This window comes from Tachypleus tridentatus, chromosome 8 (genome assembly GCF_004210375.1).
Source record: "Tachypleus tridentatus isolate NWPU-2018 chromosome 8, ASM421037v1, whole genome shotgun sequence".
NCBI classification, from domain to species: Eukaryota; Metazoa; Arthropoda; class Merostomata; order Xiphosura; family Limulidae; genus Tachypleus; species Tachypleus tridentatus.
In genome coordinates this window covers 117,061,813-117,078,922 of record NC_134832.1, presented here as the reverse complement: position 1 = coordinate 117,078,922, position 17,110 = coordinate 117,061,813, and the positions used below count along the sequence as shown (strand labels likewise).

At 33.4% G+C, this 17,110-nt stretch overlaps 1 protein-coding gene and 2 long non-coding RNA genes across 4 annotated transcripts in view; 1 reads left to right on the top strand and 2 right to left on the bottom strand.

The window, feature by feature from the left end:
- LOC143223293 (uncharacterized) overlaps positions 1-17,110 on the top strand; it is a 162,007-nt gene that overhangs the window by 52,972 nt on the left and 91,925 nt on the right. The gene's annotated exons all lie outside the window — the stretch shown is intronic.
- The window catches only part of LOC143223290 (uncharacterized), a 42,346-nt gene that overhangs the window by 19,880 nt on the left and 5,356 nt on the right, over positions 1-17,110 (bottom strand). The window lies entirely within an intron of this gene.
- On the bottom strand, positions 10,678-13,404 carry LOC143223289 (transcription factor Jun-like). Its single transcript, XM_076451085.1, has one exon. The coding sequence runs from the start codon at positions 13,147-13,149 to the stop codon at positions 12,205-12,207; it is 945 nt and encodes a 314-aa protein (XP_076307200.1). The 5' UTR covers positions 13,150-13,404; the 3' UTR covers positions 10,678-12,204.

Here is a 17,110-nt window from a genome sequence, read left to right as displayed (position 1 = left end):
TCATCTTCTAACTACTGTTCCATCCCCATAATGGTCAGATAAAGGACAATATAATAATTCTTTATATAGCGAACCAAGCGTGTGTACAGATAAGAATAAGAACCAGTACATTTGTTCCACATCGTGATGGTTATTACTATTTTCGGCGCTTACTTATTCGGTTTCATGACTGTCCTAACAGATCGATTGAGACTTTTCTATGACGATTTTTATCATTTCCTCTATTTAGTGTTTCAATTATTTATGTTTTCACGTATTTCTTTACCAGAACAATGACACAAACTCGACAGAAGTTACCCTTCTTTCACTATCCATATGGTGTTTGTATGGTTGTTTTATGTGACCAGTTTGGTAACGATGCCTTTAAGAAGATTGGTTTGTTTTGAATTTCGCTCAAAGCTACACGAGAGCTATCTGCGCTAGCCGTCCCTAACTTAGCAGTGTAAGACCAGAGGGAAGGAAGCTAGTCACCACCAACCACCGCCAACTCTTGGGCTACTCTTTTAACAACGAATAGTGGGATTAACCGTATATTATAACGTCCCAACGACTGGAAGGGCGAACATGTTTGGTATGACGGGGATTCAAGCCCGCGACCCTCGAGTGCCTTAACCACGTGGTCATGCCGGTCCTATGCCTTTAATAATCAGTGACAAACCTACTTTCTAAGATACCACACTCTTTTAGAAAATGATGCTTTAGAACTGTTCATATCCTAGTTCAGTGGTTCCCAACCTTTTTTATGCCCCGCACCCCTAAAAAAATTTAATATGTTCTCGCACCCTCACAGTAATTATTTGTTTAAGAATAAATGTGAAGATGGCCAAAACAAGTGTTATCTCGCACCCCTAATTAGGAACCACTGTCCTAGTTGTAAGAGTGTTTTCACCAACTTCTTTCCTGTCGTGTGGTTCAGGATTCTTTGGAGGTTTTCCTGTTGTTGAGTGAAATCCATGAAACAATGAATCAGTATCTAGAGCTTTATGTGTGGATAAAATTCAGTTAGAATGTTTTACACTATCTATGGTTATAACATCGCACCCATGAAGTGGTTTAATACACTTTATAAAAACGATTTTTATTTTCCTGGGCCGCTTACGACCGTTGGAACCCCTTTGTACTTACGCGTCATTTGTGAGTTCAGGCAGATTTATTCGGTGACGCCCACCATCTCTCCAGGTAGTCGTTTCTAATTTAGCAGTAAAATACCAGAGAGAAGACAACTAGTTAACACCACCCACCATCAACTGTTGGGGCACTCTTTTACCAAACGATAGTGGGAATGAACGGCTGAAAGGGAGAGCATGATCGGTGACCGGGATTTGAACCCACAATACGCATATTGCGAGTGAGTACCCTAACCAGGAGGCCAAAAGAACGATGGCTATATGATATAAAGCATGAGCATGTGACACCAAGTGTGACCAGCGCAGTTTCTATATACTTGGTTTAAGTAAATTATTGACCATTAATAATACAATGTGTTCACGGGTATACTTTGAAGATGGAAGATAATACCCATAGTCCTTCCTGAAGAACAGTAATTATATAATGAGCCTATAACTTTTAATAAGTATTTATAGAATAGCATCAATACAAGAATACAAATTAAATGAGAACACAAAACAGCATCACACTATTCAAAGGTAGTCATTACTTCCACGAAGTCCATTCTATCCAGTAAATGAATGCTAACAGTTTGTATATATTTCAAACAAGTGTGCATAAAATAATTCATAATGATCTTGCCCTTGTAATATACAGGATGTCCATAAATTATTTACCCCATTATAGGCCTTTATAAATTATCTATTGTATGAGCTATCTTAAAACGGTTTGTGATAATTAATGACACAACTCAAGACATTGTTTTTCTTTACTTCGCAGAACATCCACACAAGACATGCTTCTTAATGTTTGGAACGAAGTCATCTACCGCTTTGATGCCTTTTGTGTGTTATCAATGGGGCTCGCGTGGAAGTTTACCGAATTATTGATTGAACTGTGGTAGTTTACCTAATTAAAAGAAAAAGTAAATCATTTATGAACACTCTGTATCCATACATATTGGTGGAGACACAAACTGCAGAAAAATTAAATGAAAAATATCGTCCCCTAGTGGCACAGCGGTATGTCTGCGGACTCACACCGCTACAAACCGGGTTTCGATACTCGTGGTGGGCAGAGCACAGGTAGTACATTGGGTAGCCTTGTGCCTAATTCCAAAAGCAAACAAACGAAAAATATCTTGCACGTTAGAGATGGGGTTTAGTTGAAATACAGTACCAGATTTGGGTATAGCACTGAGACAATAAAAAAAATACTTGGCTTCTAACAAATGAGATAAAGACTTTTCAGTATGGTAAAAATATGCAAAGAAACTTTAATTTTGACTTTGAGGTTACCGCAGCTTTCTTATTTAATTGTAAATTTAAAATTAGTAAAGTATACAGTTATGGTAAGGTGAATTCTAGATACTTGAGGAGTCATCTGACTATGTATGACGTGATGACGAGAAACCCACTTGAAGTAAAAATGTATCTCAGGGCAGCTGGTATGGGTATTAACACTTCAGGTTAACCTGAAGTTGACTTAAGAAGATCGATGCATTGTTCTCTGCTTTATTAGTAAAAGTGTTAATATCCGATACCAGTCGTTCTGAGATACATGACTATGAATGTGTGTAGGTGGTTTGATTTAACATGATCTTGGAAGACAGTGGACGTGTACAGTGGAATGTCTCTGGAAAGTTTGTCATGATATCTGGTCTAAATATTAGGATAAAAATTAGAGTGTCGGGAAATTGTACTTAACCATAACCATAAGACTGGCTATCGTTGTGATAAAATACGATTGATTAACTCTGTATTTCTGTTTATTACTGACACTGATATGTTTATTTCTTCATTTGTTGGTTTTTGTAGTTAAACACAAAGTCACACAATTGGTTATCTGTGCTTTACCCACTACGAGAATAAAAACCCAGTTTGAAGCGGTGGGAGTCCACAGACATATCGCTGTGCCACTAGGGGGCTATTTCTTCAGAATTACAGTACTCATGCGTTGTCGAGCATGGCTGCTAATGCACCGACCTGAATACAAATTCAGTTTTTAACAGTTACAAATTCTAGAAATTAAAAGTGTGTCTGTACAGGATTTCAACCTACATACTTTTGCCTTAAAATGGTTTAGGTGTAAAACCAAAGCTCAGGGCTGAACCTCGATGCTAGCAGGGCATGTGAAAACTCAGCTCGGAACTTAAACCTACTCTTTCCTGTTTTCAGGATTTACGATTTAAGGCCGAGTGCACACGTGCTACAACTGTGTTAACAGAGTATAGGAGTAAACCTTCAGCCCGGGATTCTAATGTGTGAACAAGACTTTAGAGTGAACCTACACATGTTTCTCAACGAAACTTGGTGTTAATACGTCTGCTTTGAATTTGGATTTATATGGTTGTGTAACAGAATAGTTAAATGATTAATTATTAATACTTTCATACTGTGCTTACTATAATTACTGTGCTTACTAGAATTACTGAAATTTTAACTTGTGAAAGGATGCGCAAAATAGCCAAAAATTTTGAATTTGGTGAAAAATGTCAAGGTTAGTTTGTTTGTTTTTAAATGAAGAGCGACACAACGGGTTCTCTGAACTTGCCTGTCAGTGCCACTAAAAGCTATTAAAACACGACTTTTATGGTTATAAACCCTCAGACATATCGAGAAGAAAATTATAAGAATCTGGTTTCTCATATCTCTTTGAAATCTCACACTACTTGTTTCATGTTTAACAGCTGTTCGTCACTCAGACTGTGAAAAAATGATATATCTTTATAATAGAGTTTATTGAGTTTATTCTGAATTTTCACTACAAATTGCTTGTAAGAAGGATGTAGCTGATACATTGTAAATTGTTTTTTTGTTTTTCTCTCTATCACTACGGTAGTGTATTGTTGTGTTTTCTTGGCACTTTCATTCTACCAAACAGTTTTGTCGTTAACCATACGATAATGGTTTCTTAACAACTGTTTCACTCTTCTAAGCCTTTTTGTCACTATGCCGAGCATGGTGTGTTTTTGGTAGCTGCTTCGCTCGTCTGAACACTATTATCTCGATACAGAGAATGATGATTTATTGATTATTGTTTCGTTACCATTGTTTTAGTGTACATTCCCCTTTTGTTTGCTGTTGTTTTATTTTCTAAACCTTTTTTTTACACTATGCAGAGGTTGGTACCTACTTAAACACTTTACACTATGCAGAGGTTGGTACCTACTTAAACACTTATCATTTTGTATTATTTTTCATTATTATACTTTACACGGTATTCTCTTGACTGCTATTTCTTACGGACTTGCAATGCTAAAATCTAGGGCTCAATTCCCCGTATGGACACAACTTTGTGCTAAAATAAACGTGGTGTTCTCTTGAGTACTGTAGAGTTACGTAGTAACGTGAGGGGTAGTAAATAAATACACAGAATTCTATTTATATGCAACTAAAATATTTTACCCACTACTTTCAGACTGATTTAATGTGTTACTTCTGACTTACTTCAATACTGATAACATTACACATTCTTCAGGAACTGTTCGTTACTCGCAATTTTGTTGAAGTGATATAATGACGTGATATGGTTTGATATGATATAAACCTCAGTGATAACAAGACAATGATCGTGTGAAATAATCTGTATGAAATTATTGTGCAGTTGGTTTGATTAGATAATTTTTGTACTCTCGTTCGAGATTTGTGTTCATAAAAATACATGGTTTATAACTAAGTTGAACGTGTACTGAATCGAAAGTATTTAATATTTTTTACATATAGTTTCCAGTGATATAAACATATAACAAGCTATGGGGGGGATGTTTGTTCATGCCCTGGTTCTTGTCATTGTGATCTCAGCATTTACCAGGTAATAACAGGTAAAAGCGGAAGTACCTTCGTGTTTGTAATGAACTGTGTAAACATTGCTGGAACTCTCCGATAGTATAGTTAGAATGACAACGTAATGAACAAGTAACGGAATTTTGTTCGTGTACCGAGTTTTATGAGAGAAAATTGAAAGAACGAAAGGCTGGACGTTAAAAAAACAACCAATAAAAAACCTATAACTATCGGGAGGAAGCTTACTTTACTTGATAGTGATTTAGATTTGAAAGACTTTCAACTTTTAACAAACAAGAGCCTGAAAGTCAACCTTCTGTGCTTTGCATTTTTATAAACTCTTCATCCAAAAATTATTTGAGAACATGTGTACTATGGAGCGAAATGAGGGAGGGGAGGCCGAAGAGTATATTAGATGCATTAAAAGAGAGTCCCACAACCTAAAGAGTTTGCTCTAATAGCTCTTTTACACTTAAAGATGCTGAAGTTGACATGAAAACTGACCCATCTGAAATTTTCTAATACCTTCTATACGCGATTTTGTAAAATTTGAAGACATGTGATATATGTATATTTGAAATAATATATGTTTCAGTACTACGAATAGCAACATTTTTAAATAGATGTTGGAACTATATAACGTCAAGTTTATGATTCTTTATTGTGTTTAACGAGAAGGATGAGCGATTAGATTACAGTGAAGATTGGAACACGTCACAAACCTAAATATGACGTTTCAACCTGGCTGTTGTCTTCTCCTCAGAGACAATCCCGACGATGTTTAAAGTCGTCTCCTATTGGCTTGCTCTAACAACAGGCATGCTGCAATAATTACAAGTGAAGTCGGACAGTACCTCACATCTCTCTTTTATTTTTTTCAGAGGTATTACAACTACTACTTTTCTTTGTGTGTTTAGAAATTTCACACAGAGCTTTTCGTAAAGATGTTCCTAACTTTAGACTAATGGATTAGAAGAAAGACATCTAATTAACAGCAAACAATCCGACTCTTGGGTTATTTTAACCGATTAGTGGGATTAGAACAACGCTTAATGGGAAGCCATGGGTTTAAAAGAAGAATAGGAAATAAATCTTGAACCCCTACGTTCACATTTCAGGAATGGTAATCACTACGTTACGCTTAAATCCACTCTTTGTTTTATTTATGTGGTACATTGAAAAAACAGCAAATATATAACTTCCCTCCTTCCAAGAGATTTTATCGTACTAGTAAATCTATTTGATAAGATATATACAAATTTTTTTCTTGGTGGAATTAAACTCCAGTTGTTTTGTAAAAGTTGTAATTTTTTTCTCAAAGCGTGTGTGGGTTTCCTTATAGTAAAGCTATACCAGGCTATCTACCGAGAGGAATCGAACCCCTGATTTTAGCGTTATAACTCTGTAGACTTACCACTGTACCAGCGGGGACTTTCTTAGAGCAATAAAGTTTTATATAGTTTCAATACATTTCTCGGTAATTTAAGTTTCATAATTCGTTACATAAATACATTTTTAAATGTTTCAATGACTGAGATGAAAAAACCATGTATGTTGTAATCATGTCTATGTAAAACAGTAATTCCGTTTTAAGTAAATTCTATACTAGTTTTAAATTACAAATTTAAATATTCAAATATTTTAGGAACGATATCCGAACAGCATAAATATTACCAAAAAGTAAATAAAAGATAAACACGAAGTTTGATACTTTAATGACAAGTTTTGACCTCTTCCAAGGTTCGCTTCTGAAAACAGAACCTTGAATAGAGAACATGTAAATTAACTGCCATGAATACCTGTTTCTTTCGTGTTTTATTGTTGTCATACCTCATTTTATATCGCAGTTTCTATTGTTGTCTCCACCAAGTGTATACGAAACTTTTTGAATTGTTTAGTAATACATGTGTGGGTAAACAAGTTTCCTTTTGTATTTTTTTCGCTATCGCTCTCTTAGATTTGACGTAAGTTTAGTACAGCGTTTGTGCGTGTCAAACCGAAGGCCAATCAGTTACGTCAGCATAACCATCACGTCACGGACACTCCAAAAAGGCGCCAACTCGCGAGAAAGAGATAAGATCACGTAGACTACTGCACACCATTTCTCTACAGTAATTATAATACTTTTTCAAACACAAGTACAATTATAACTGATTTGTTTGTATTTGTTTTGATATACAGTACCGGCTAATATACTTTTTACTTATTTTAAAAACCAATAGAGAATAACAAAAAAACGTAGAAATGCTAATCTTTCATCTCAGGAACATTTATGTATTAATTTATCAGAAGTGCGTAATAATGAATACAGTTAATTGTGGTGCTAAGTAGGAAAAAAAAGAAAATTATGCTCGCCTGCATATTGTCTGATTTATCATTGAATTCTGAAGTAATATGACCTAAAGAGGCCTTAACTTTTAATATATTCTACGAGTCTTGAAATATGAAAGTCCTATAATTGTTTGTACAATTAACAACAAATCTTATGGTCAGTAAATATCCTGTTACAAACTTTACTATTTCTAAGTTAGTAGAAATGTATCAGATATAAGAGACAGAATAAAACGTATAACTATCATGCTTGTCGCAAAACATTAGTATTAGGCCTATTACATTTTTTAACATTACATTCTTCATCTAGTTCCACAGGAACATTGAAGAATGTGAATAATGTATTATATATTATTTCAACCATATTGTGTTCTTCAGATTGTTCTTACATAAATAGTGTTCTGACCTCTATTGTGTTTGTTGTGCACCTTCCGTTCTGATGATATCTGGACTGAGCGAAACGCGACGTCGATAAGGTATATGGCGGCCATAGTATAGTTGAAATTCTATTATTAGTAATTATACACTCTTCTAATTCTTGAAAATCTCAAAGACACTAGATAAAAATGTGGCGTTAAAAATACAATAGGCCTAATACTAATATCTTATGACAAGTATAATAATTATAATCGTACTTCGCCCGCTTGAAAAAGGCGTCCACACTATAACAATAAAACACAGTTTATATCCAGAAGCTACTGTCGTAATTGTTAAAATAATAAATAAATAACCGTACTACCGGTGATTATTGTTATCAATAGTTGATGGATCTTAGGTAAACATACACCCAATGTAACAATCGTATACAAATGTTATAGCTGTGAGAAAAACGTGTATAGCCTCACAAAATAATCTTATTTAAAATGAGATATGTTTAAAACATGTAACAATGGAAACATTATTTGTTTTTTATTTTTTCTTGGAAAAGAAAGTATCTTAAATAATAACGTGTTTAAAGAAAAAAATTGGCACTGCCTCTTGTAGTATATTTATAAAAGTGTATAAATTAAACTTTAAATAAAAAATATATAGTTTAAACATTTTCAGCATTTATAGTCAGCAATGCGTTTTGTTTTGTTTTTTAAACCAACATGACCTTTTGAGAAGATATTTTACCATTTATGGCACTTAAGATTAGGTTGTCGTTATTAATAGTTCCAGGAATTTGTATTTTTACCAGACACAACCTCTATATCGAAATATGCAAGGTATGTGTAATGCAATATTATGATTTCATTCTCCAATTAAAACGCTAAATTCAGCTTACCCAAATTATGTACAATACCTTTAATCAGTGTTATTGTGGCCATTTTATCATGACTTTCTACTTTTCCTTCTTGTTTTAAATTAATAATAACAAAATAAATATAATTATATGGTAACAAGGAAGTCTGCTTAAAAGATAGTAACTCGTTATTTAAACAAACCACAGCATGGTTTCCAGTTGTTGTTTTTTTAACACTGAATAACACCAGTAGGGGCACAGCCGTGGCGTTGTAAATCACGTGCTTGGTCCTATGTAGGGAATTTTTTTTTTTTTTTAATGTTAGAATACTATATTAGAATCAGACGATTAGCTTTAGGTTGTGAAAGATAAAATTTCAAGGACAAAACAAAGGTAGATGTGTTCATTATAAAGCCTAGTTATGAGTTGAACGAGCTCGTTACATTAAAAAATAACGGTTGTTGAGAACTAGTATGTTCGCTCGCCAGAATGTACATGCGTGAAGACGCAACCATTAATTTTATTTTTATATACAAATATTCCAGCAATGGCTTTAATAGTAATATAAAATATTATTGGCTTTGTTAATTTTGAGAATCAGACTTTGAAGGCTCCAGTATTCGTCCAACCTTTCTTATACCAATATTAGCACTACAGATTGAGGTACTATGAAACTGCGGTTTATGTTTATCTCTTGCGTCTCGATTGCATCACCTAAAATTTATTAGTCTCACATGTCATATAAATGGCGCTCTATTTTATAGTTATAAGACTGAATTTTACGAGTTTCAATATTAGCATGTATAAGACATTAAATATCGATAACTATTTGTATTTGATTACTGGAAATTTTTAATATTTAAGTACAACGAATATTTTGTATGCCTCTTAATATTATTATTTTGTCACATAATGCATGTATTTTTATTTAATAAAAAGCGCTAATTCATCACACACGTTATAATTGCGAAATACTGATACATTGTTTTTCACTGCTCAAACTTTTACTAATGAATAAAGATGGAAATAATCCTCTGTAGATGGGTTACCAAATTTCCATTGAATTAGGATTTCTATTTTTTGCCACTACATGGTAGGCCTGGCATGGCCAAGCGGGTAGGGCGTGCGACTCGTAATCCGAGGGTCGCGGGGCGTATAATGTGACGGTCAATCTCACTATTCGTTGGTAAAAAAGAGTAGCCCAAGAGTTGGCGGTGGGTGGTGATGACCAGCTGCCTTCCTTCTAGTCTTACACTGCCAAATTAGGGACGGTTAGCACAGATAGCCCTCGTGTAGCTTTGTGCGAAATTCCAAACAACAACAACAGCCACTACATGGAATGGAAGGAACCCTAGCAACCTAGAATGTTTATATTACAATCGTTCCTTTTACATTTACTAACTAACCTGATGTTTACTGCATCGTGTTATATAACCAAAGACAAACAAAATGTTAAAAATTTACATTGTTAAAAACATGAAACGCGCCTAAATTGTTTTTAACCTACTTAAGAACTCTTGTTCTTTATTGGGATCTGAGAGGGTGGAGATAAAAATGCTTTCTTAGTTTTGTTTTTCGACGCTGCCCAATGACATGTTAGGTTAATTAAAAAGACGTATTAGAGGGAGGGAACACTATCGTGATTGGTCTTTCTGAGGTGATTCTCAAAAAAAATTAAATACATGTATATATAGCGACAAACATTACATCTCCAATTGACGTAGAAGTACAGAAAAATTGGGACAATAATTTTATTGCTTCTGATCGAGACAAAAAAAAAGTTAAAACAGGGTCCATTTAAAAACTAACCGTAATTAGTTCTCAAACGATCTGCACAACTGTGGTTAAATGAATATACAAATCGATCGTTTTTTTTAATATATTACAAACTTAATGATGTTTTCAAACAGTAATATTATTTTTCTTTGCCATCAATTTATGTTTTTTAGCGATCCTTTTATTTAATTCAACTTGGATGATCTCTACTTGAGTATATAAAGTATTATAATTATAATTCGGAAATATCAATCTCAAATTTTAACGTGTCAGTCGCTTATTGTCGAGGTTTTACTATGTAAAACTGCATAGGCAGACTGAAGCGTTGTTCCACGAGATAGTAGTCGGTTGAATAGTGAAATTAAAATTACTTGTATATCTGAGAAAATAAACAAGCACGAGTATCATAAATGAATTAGTTTTCTTAAATACAAAGAAATGACACGACGATCCTTTTAAGCAGCCTGAAAACTTTTGTCTTTTATTTACAAACGTTTCAAATCTTAAACTTCTCCAGTGACTTAAAATATATATATCGCTCAAATGTCTGCATAGAAAGTGACAGTTTTTGTAAAACACAGTTTAAGTACAATTTATACAAAAAGTAACTTTAGGAAATACAAATTTAAGCAATTTTCTATTTTATATTGATAAAAATATATTGTATCAAAACATTTAGTTTTAATGATCAAATTCATGGCTTCTATAAAATTTCTTAGGACGCAATTTCTAAAAGTTGGATTCATGAACTATATATCACTGTCTTCAAAGATTGTGCAAACGCTGGTTAGGAGATAAAATGTATTATATTCGTAAGAAAATCACTAGCTTGAACATTATGACTTTGAAGTATGATGCATCGACTTTCAGCACTGTCAATGCAGGTTTTGGACACACGACATTCAACTAATAACAATACACATAAATCTACACATCAAATTATTTTGTTCTCTAGTGCACCTGTTCACTTATTTTTAATTATTGTAAAAACGATTGCTGTTATGAAATTTTTTTATGGTAACAAACTGCGATTTTTTCCGCAATTATTGAGCAAAGCAAATATACTTCCAATTAGATTGTCATCCAACTTCTAGTTAAGAAATTTTGAAAAGGTAAATATTTACAAAATCTTAGTGCACTGTAGTTTAGCTGTTATTTATTTACTCTTATTAGAAATAAAATAACTTATTGCTATTACCTTGGCACTAGTGTGGGAAGATACCAGGATTCTGAAGAAAGTGGAAATAGAAACAAAATGTTTTACAAACACCAGACAGAATTATATATATATACGATTCGACAAAATTACAAATTTTGTCAGATTGCTTAATTACCAGAATCTAGAAAGATTATAAAGTAACAGTACTTTTGTTTACAAAACATTTTTCTTCGACAAAGCACGAGTCACAAACTGTAAATCTTGTATAAAAATATTAAAAGGCCATCACCTATGTTACAAGTTACAGATGCTGTATGCATATTACATCAAAATTAGTATTACACTTTATAGATTTAACCACAGACGTCACTGTTGTTTCAGACTACAAATATACGGAAAACATTATTTTAGGCCTAATATTTATTCCAAATATCATCACTTACCAAATTAAAGACCTTTTAGTTTTACATTGTTTTCATATTTAAATACGAAAAAGAAACAAACTTTCTCTTATTTATTCTTAACTTCCTAGATGGGACGGGAAAACTGAACGAAAATTCTCCCATTTCGGAGTAACTGAGCAATTTTTAAAAGGCCACATAATAATATCACTCAGTTTCGGAAGCCTTTACACATCCAAGCCTTGACTTGTATGGTACAGTACTCAGTAGCAGTAATATACTATGAAGTGTTGAAAATTCATAAGCGGTAAGCAATCTTCCCACTTAATTTCTACATATCCAAATCCCAGATTCTTTGATCACCGTTTTCAAAGTTAAAAGCGGTATATACAATTTAATTATGATGTTACTACTCAATTATTAATAGCACATCACGTTACTGTTCATAATTTGACAGCCACTATTAACATGCTCCAGCACTTGCTGCTTAAGAGAAGCGACTTGTTCTCGAAGTTTGTTTACTATTGCTCCTAATTCACTATTTTCGCCTTTCATCCTTGCAACTTTATCTTCCAATTTTGCGATTCTTTCCAACTTGCGACGACGGCATTTACTAGCTGCAATACGATTACGAAGTCTTTTTCTTTCCAATTTAATTCTCTCTTGGTCTTGCATGTCGATAGGTGACATTGGCGGTGGAGATTGGCCAAGGCTAGGCACTGTCTGGGGCTCGTCTTTCACTATGCCCGAAAAGTAGCTACCGCTCGTTGCTACGGTCGTTGTTGCCGTCCGGCAAATCGGGTAACCAACGTTCGAATTTATTGTATAATGTTGGGCGCTTGTTGTGGCACAAAGGGTGGGGTCTAAAGCTGGTGGCTGCATACAGTCAGAGACTGCTAAAGTAACGTTAGGTTGGGTCAGTGCAGGTGGCTGACATGGTAACATGGTGCACGTGCTATTGCTTACAGCCGTAACCGATGGAAGGGGCACAGAATCTGTGGGTACTGGTTGTGGGACAATGTTGCCTGCACTAGGAGCTGTAGACTGATGTAAATGGTTGAGAGCTTCCACAAAACCCCGAGCATACTGATCTTGTTCTTCGGTAACAGATTTGGGGAAAATCTGAGAAGGAGTTGAAGTCGAATTCACTCCTCCATTTTGTGTAATAAAACGCTCTAGTTCTGGTGTACTCAGTTTCAACATTTTTAAATCAGGCGAAGTCAGAAGAGGATCAAACTTTTGACGAGAATTACTTTTCACACTGTCAAAATCCAGCGTCATATTTCTCTTCAACATGCGTATGTCAGACATGTGGCGGGCGGGAGCTTCATCATAGAAAGTCGCTTCCATTACTAAACCTGCCATTTGACGGCCACGTTCTTTAGCTACGGCTTCACACAGTTATCTTCTATGCGAAATTTGGCTGCCTAATAACGACAACACATTTGTATAACAAATAATAGCAGTAGAGTGGCCTTAGTTCTCGACTCCTTGTTAAATTACTGTTTCCTCTCAAAGTACACGATTTTACGTGAAACTTCTCTTAACGTTCCTTTTTCGCTACCCACGACTCAAACACACCAACGTGCTAAACTGACTCAGTCACAAATCTAGCCTATGGTACTTTATAATGCTGACTAAGCTCTCCAAATATGGCATGATGTCACAGTTCTGCGTTTCTATTGGATAGATTTGACGTAATTTCGGTGTTCGCTGAACGGTTTACATGGGGGTTGAGAATACCAGGAACTACGTATTTAATCGCAGGAAATCACATGACTTCCGCTAAATACACCAATCACAATTTGATTTTAAATCTCATAAAAGGTTTATGGCCGCATGTACAATATTGTCGTCTGCTGTTATTTACTAGTCGAATACCTGTAATACTATGAATTGTTTTTTGTAACAATGAATAATAATGTCCACTAAATTTATTACATGAATAACTGTATATGTGATATGTATTTGTTCATTCAAGTATAAACTTGTTCACAAGCTTTGGAGGGTGATTATTTGTCCAGTTTAAATCCTGTGCTTCCCTGTTTTAGATTTCAAATTGATATAAAAAAACCTATGATAGATCAAATGAAACACCATAATAAAATTAAGTTAAAGATAATAAACAACAAGTAGATGAGAAGTAAGTATTTACATTGCTTTACTGGAATGATCATGTGGTTAGGGACGCTTGACTCACAATCTGAAGGTCGCGGGTTCAAATCCCCATCTCCCCAAACATGCACGCCTTTTCAGCCGTAGGGATGTTATAAATGACCATCAGTCCCACTAGTTGTTGATAATAGAATAACCTAACAGGTGGTGGTGATAAATAGCTGTCTTCCTTCTATTCATTCACTGCTAAATTATGCAATCCTACTGCAGATAATCCTCGTGTAGCTTTGGGCGAAATTCAAAACAAACAAAACGATCTACTCCTTTTAAGAATAATCCAACTAATTAAAAATCCGGGAAACTATATTCATGTGAATGTTTCATAAAAATTTGGTATTAGTGTCATATAATTTATTAATTAATACACAGTGACGTAGTAACTTTCCAAGATCTCTCCCCCTAAATAAATGGGTTCCACTTCCCCATAGTGCAGTGTTGGAAGTGATATTGTGTAGCATATAGAGTTTATGTTATCTATGCCATTTAAAGATTAGATATGAGCAACAAAGTATTCAAGGGAAGGGGAGTAAAAACTCCAACCCAGCCCTTATCATATATATTTTTATCAAATTTTCCCTCAAACTGCATCAGCCACACCAGAAGACAACAGATTTCAAAGGCCAAACACCCTGTTAGAAAGGTAAAAACTACCTTATCTTAGCTGAAGATGAGTGACCACTACCTTAGACACTTTCATCAGAACTACTCTAACTATTCCTTTTTTCTTTTCTTCAAGAAGAATAAATTTCAGAGATCTTAAACTGACTTTCTATAATAATTTTTTCATTCATGGGACCGTCTTAGTGTCCCTTCCTTTAAACTCTTTTCAATAGCTGTTTAAGTAATGATAGACCTACACCATGTTTCTCTGTAGCATCAAGACATTTTATCATAGGATCAAATTGTTTCTCACATTTACTCTAAGTGTGACCTAATCTTGGACATGAAATTATGAGATATTTTAATATCTTTGTGTTCTCTTACATTGAACCTTATTTAGGGATAAATTAAATATGCTTAATAAATTTGACCATGAAAAAAATAAAGAAGAATGATATTCATGTTTTTTGTAATTGTAACATATTCTATTATCATTTTAATCCCAAACACAGGTGCATCCTCACAAATGTTTCTATTGAATTTGTTTTATCCAGGGTAATCTTACAATTTCTGTAAAAAATATAACCATATATATGTATATTAATATATACATACACAAATACTTGTGCTGTTGTATTTTCAAGTTGTTACTGACAGCTGAAATACTTTCTTAGATATACAGTTGAGTTATTAATTGATACATGACTATGAAACAATCTAGTAACATTTCTCATTGACGTGCAACAAGATTATTCCTTCATCATATTTCTTGTTAATTACTTTTGGGTCACTTCAAATATTTTGGCAATGTATTTACTGTGCTCGCTTTATTACTCATAACAGTGATTGATATTTGCCTTGATTTCAAATTTTAAGTCCATGCTTGCTTGCATGTCTATAAGTAGATTTTGCTATAAGTCTTAAGATGCATATTTAGAGCATGCATTTTAATTTACATCAAAATGTGTGTTGGTACACATGACATACAAGTACTGCATCACATGTTCATGGACAAAAGTATTGACATCCTTTGCTTATTATACCATAACTGCAGATAACAGATAAAGGATAAACATGTATTAATATTTAACCATTTTTAAGAAAACAAAATATGCTATTTCTAGAAATTTGACAAATGAGTTCCACCAAAAAATAAATATACGTGTTGTTTAAAGTAGTTGTTCAAGATAAAATTTTTGGCACCCTGTTTTAGTGTTTCATATATCCTTATTGTTTTGGTCATAGCTTTAAGACACTTATTAAAATTTTCAAGCTGTACATCACATCTTGTTGGAATAATCTGGGCCCATTCTATCTTGGACATTTCCTTCAATTCAGACAACCTGAACACACACAATATTTAGCTATAGCTGTTTTAAAATCAAGATGTGTTGGCAACTATAACCTTTTCCCTGACTATTAATTTTATAATGCAGCTTAATTACCATGTATTTTTTCAATTTATTAATATACTGTTTATTAGTTCCGTTAAGGTTTTACAGAATATTAATGAAAGGTCCCAATACTTTTGTCATGAACAAATATTTGAAATTACTTAAGTTCTTTTACATAAATATCCTCTATTAAATTACCATAGACTATACATTTTGGTTTTTATCATATTAATTATGGTTTAACGTTCACTACATGCTTGTATTTCACATGTTTTATCGAGTATGGGGTGCAAATATTTTTGTCTGAAAATTTACATGGTCAAGAACTATTCTTATTGGCATAAATGTTTTTTGTTTTGTTTTTTAATTTTAGAACCTCATAAAACACACCTGAAACCCACTATTTTCATGAACACCCTAACTTATGCAAGGAAGGTATATGTGAAATTAATATGTTTACTTTTTAAAATGTTATAAGACTTTTAGTATATTTTCTTTACTTAGACATTTGTTTCATTGTTATTCTTTTCTGTTCAAATATTGTTGATAGTATTCAATAATTCAGGAATTTGTTAAGGATTTATTTAAATTTCCCTGCAGTTTTTGTGTGTTTTCCAGTTTCTGTAAGTAGTTTATGTGAAATTTTTAAAGTGTTTTATCATGTTTTGAAACACTTAGGTTTTAGATTTTCTCAGTATTATTTTGTTTGGAATAATATCCTAATTTTAAGTTGAATTTAAAAATTTTTAAACATTTTTATTTGTACTAACAAGTTAAATAAACATAATTTTATTTACTGTTTTCTCTTTTTTCTTCTTTTTAGTTTTGTGAAAAGATGAAACTAAAAGTTTCTTGATATGTTTTATTTACACTTATCAATACTATGAATCAACAGTTAGCTAAAGATGATTTTTTAAAGCAATTCATTTTCCATAAATATTAATACCAAGACTCCAAGAATACAGTTTTATAGTTAATATTTGCATGCATTGAACAATACTGGAGGTTACAACATTCATTCTAGGAGGTTTGGTTTGAAGCATCTTCTTTCAGACAACAAAACATGTTTTATAAATTGTGATTATCTTAATTATACTAAAATAATTCAGATTTCCTTAGTATTTGAAAATTTGCTTAATATAAAATTCAATAATGTT